The sequence below is a fragment of the Lipotes vexillifer genome, unplaced genomic scaffold (genome assembly GCF_000442215.2).
Source record: "Lipotes vexillifer unplaced genomic scaffold, Lipotes_vexillifer_v1.1 scaffold207, whole genome shotgun sequence".
Taxonomy (NCBI): domain Eukaryota; kingdom Metazoa; phylum Chordata; class Mammalia; order Artiodactyla; family Lipotidae; genus Lipotes; species Lipotes vexillifer.
Window position 1 is genome coordinate 1,176,094 of NW_006784469.1, and position 3,369 is coordinate 1,179,462.

General features: G+C 34.4%; 1 protein-coding gene across 1 annotated transcript in view; it reads left to right on the forward strand.

Moving 5' to 3' along the window:
* Positions 1-3,369, forward strand: part of DMD (dystrophin) — a 1,809,438-nt gene that overhangs the window by 1,099,087 nt on the left and 706,982 nt on the right. The window contains exon 49 of the mRNA XM_007456856.1: positions 2,141-2,373. Coding sequence (XP_007456918.1) covers positions 2,141-2,373 — 233 coding nt within the window. The remainder of the gene's footprint in view (positions 1-2,140; positions 2,374-3,369) is intronic.

Below are 3,369 nucleotides of genomic sequence, written 5' to 3' on the forward strand. Positions count from 1 at the left end.
ATTCCTGCTTTCTTTTGAGGGTGAATTTTTCAATAAGTCAAGTTAAAAAAAAAAACAAAAAACAAAAACCCTTGTCTGACACTTCCCAGAACCTTGAAATCCTCCTAAAATACTGTATGTTGCCTGAGTATCTGTTGTTATCTATTTTCAGAACAATTTGTCCATATTTCCTAGGCAGCTAGACATTCCACAGTTAGCTCCTACAGTGATATTTTAATTTAGCTCTCTTTTCATCCACACCCATGCATTCTCTCCAGGGATTCAGCTCCTCTCTTGGAATCCCTTTTAAGATTGCTAGATCCTATTGGCTCCCATGCTTTCTCCTACTAGACTGTTGGATCACAAGATGCTATTTCTGCTTCAAATTATGTTTCGTTCTTCCTAGAAAAAAGCCTCAGAGTAGTGAGATAGCTTCGGGAAACTATTTCTTCTCTGTCTCCTCAGTATCATTGTCCTTCAGTCATTACTTCTTGCATTAGTTTTTTATTTCATCTGACGCCTCACTTTTTTCTTTCTACCTTGTTCAAGATTATTTCTTCCATCTGTAGGAACCTCTTGTTCTCCCCAAGAAACTTGAGAGACAAGAGACTTTCCTCCATCTCTTTCATCATCTTCTCTAACAAAAAGACAACCTTAAAAAGGTAGAAAGTAATATAGCCATGAAAAGTAATGTATGGCCACCTCAGAATGGGATGCCAGTATGGCACATTTTCTTCATGTTTCTAGAACAGTTCTCTTGTCATCCATGCCTCTCAGGCTTCCCATTGAGATGTTGTGTTTTGCAGCTTGCCCTCAAAGCTTCCCTTCTGAACTATATAGGCCACTCTTTCTTTACTACCAGTCTCCTGGATATGTTAGGCTCCAGGGGCCGTTGCCTATGAACTAGACCTGACATTTCTTGCCCTTCTTCACTCACCTTCGATAATCCAGCTGTTGGTATTTAGTATCAACTCACACCAGCAAATTCAGCCCCCTTCAGTACATATAGGGCCACACAAGACCTTTGACTGAGTTTTCCCCAAATATTTTACGTATTTTGACCCCTTATCTCTAACTTCCTACCATGTTTGTTTATCACTGTGCTTCTTATTTATCAGACATTTATAAAAATAGTAATACCTAACAGTGTTACCTACTAGTGTCCGGAACTATGCTAATATTGTTCCTGTTATTTTTCTAGTATTGTTCTGTGTACATTTCTTGTATTAGTCATTGAATCTGTACAACTGCCCCTTTGACATTTATCCTGTCATTATCCCTCCTTGCTGAAGAGAAAACCTGAAATTTAGAGAAGTTTAGTAACTTAACCAAGGTCACAGAGTTCCTAAGACAGGGAAGGATTCTCTCCCAGGTGTTTTCACTCCAGAACTTCGGATCTTAACTATTACCATGTGCTACCTTACACTACGGTGTTCATCACTATTCATATTAATTTAATATTTCTTAATAACCTTGAAACAGTGTTTCACTATCCAAGTGCAAAAACTTTCCTAGCTCTGATTTTCCAAAAATAATGTAGCTTGGGTTTTCTTCACTGCTAGCCACTTTATTACCGGTCTGAAAGAAAAGGAAAAAAATATATAAGCTGCTCCCAGTATAAAATACAGAGCAAAGACAAGAACATTTCATTGGCTTTGACTTCCCTAGAGTCCAGCTCCAAACTAATTTACTTCCTATTCAAGGAAATCATAAGTTTGAATTAAGATCTTATCCAATCTTTACTTTTCTCTTCCCCTTGAATGAAAAAAATAAGTAAAACTCATTCACCTGGCAAAGCCTGAATACTTTATATTTTTCTTTACCAGTTCCACAACGTGTATAATTGTTATTGAGAAGGACTTCTTAAATTAAATCAGTTGCTCAGCCATGATGATAATCAAAATCATTTTGAAAGATTGTTAAATATGTACTAATGAAAAGTTGGAAACTTTGAATTTTTCTATCGTGGTACTATATAAAGTATCCACATTAGGATACTTTATAAATTGTACTTATAATTTTTAAATTATATTTATAACGTCATAAATAATACTTTGGCTCAAATTGTTATACCTAAATTCGTTTTATTATTATTGAAATCGGCTTCTTGTGTTTCTAATTTTTCCTTTTTTCTTTTTTCCTTTTTGAAAAAAAAATTTAGCTCCTAGTCAGACTGTTACTCTGGTGACACAACCTGTGGTTACCGAGGAAACTGCCATCTCCAAACTAGAAATGCCGTCTTCCTTGCTGTTGGAGGTACCTGCTCTGGCAGATTTCAACCGGGTTTGGACAGAACTTACCGACTGGCTGTCTCTGCTTGATCGTGTTATAAAATCACAGAGGGTGATGGTGGGTGATCTTGAAGACATCAACGAGATGATCATCAAGCAGAAGGTATGGGGGAAAAAAGAGAAGAGCTGGCAGAGGTTTATCTTTAAAGTGAAGGTTTTCCACAAGTCATTTCCCACCAGTTTTTAGGTAGCTTTTCTCTGTGAGCCAACACACTACTCTCTCTACTCTGTTCAGTCTAAGTATGATCAAGGAAACAAATGAATGCAGTTGTCTAAAACAACCATAAATTACAAAGGAACAATACAAGTAAAAAAGCTTAGCCCTTAAAGTATAGTTGGCTTAATTAAATTCACTAAACATCTGGTATTTTTAAAACCTATTTTATATCAAGTAAATAGCTCATTTGAGCTGTCTACATTTGTAGTGTTTGTTTTGGCACTCTGCAGCCATAATATATTACAGAATCAAATATGATAATCTGGGAATTGGTTGTTCCCTCTTCTGAGTTGTCCATACTAATTCAAGGATAATTGAAAATAAGCTACAAATAAAAAAAGAGAAAAGTAACAAAACATAATATATTTTTTAGATACCTTAGATCTTAATATTCGTATTTATTTAATGCCATACTCAAGTAAACATGTTTTTAATACAATGATTGCATTTCCCAGCCTCATTGGAATCCATCCTAAAAAATTATGACATCAATGAGAAGCATCAGAATACATTTGACATAAATATGGTTTACTTAGCTAAAACAAATATACTATATATCTTTTATATTTCTGAATGAATAAGAAAAGTAGATTTGAAAGGTTTATATGCTATAGTTTTTTCACTTGTAAATGATGTTCAAGTCTTTTCTAAAGAAGTAATAAATTGTACTGAAGTTATTTAGCTGTTGTAGAACTACTTTTTGAAAAAACAGGGACTAGGGCAGACAGATTTCTTTTTAAAATGAACTTCAGCAATTCAGTAGGAATGAAAATAATTTAATAGTAAACAACCTACATTTAAAGTGTCTTAATCTTAGACTCAGAGGACCTGAATTCACTGGTCTTTTTTTTTTTTTTTTTTTTTTTTTTTTTTTTTTTTTTG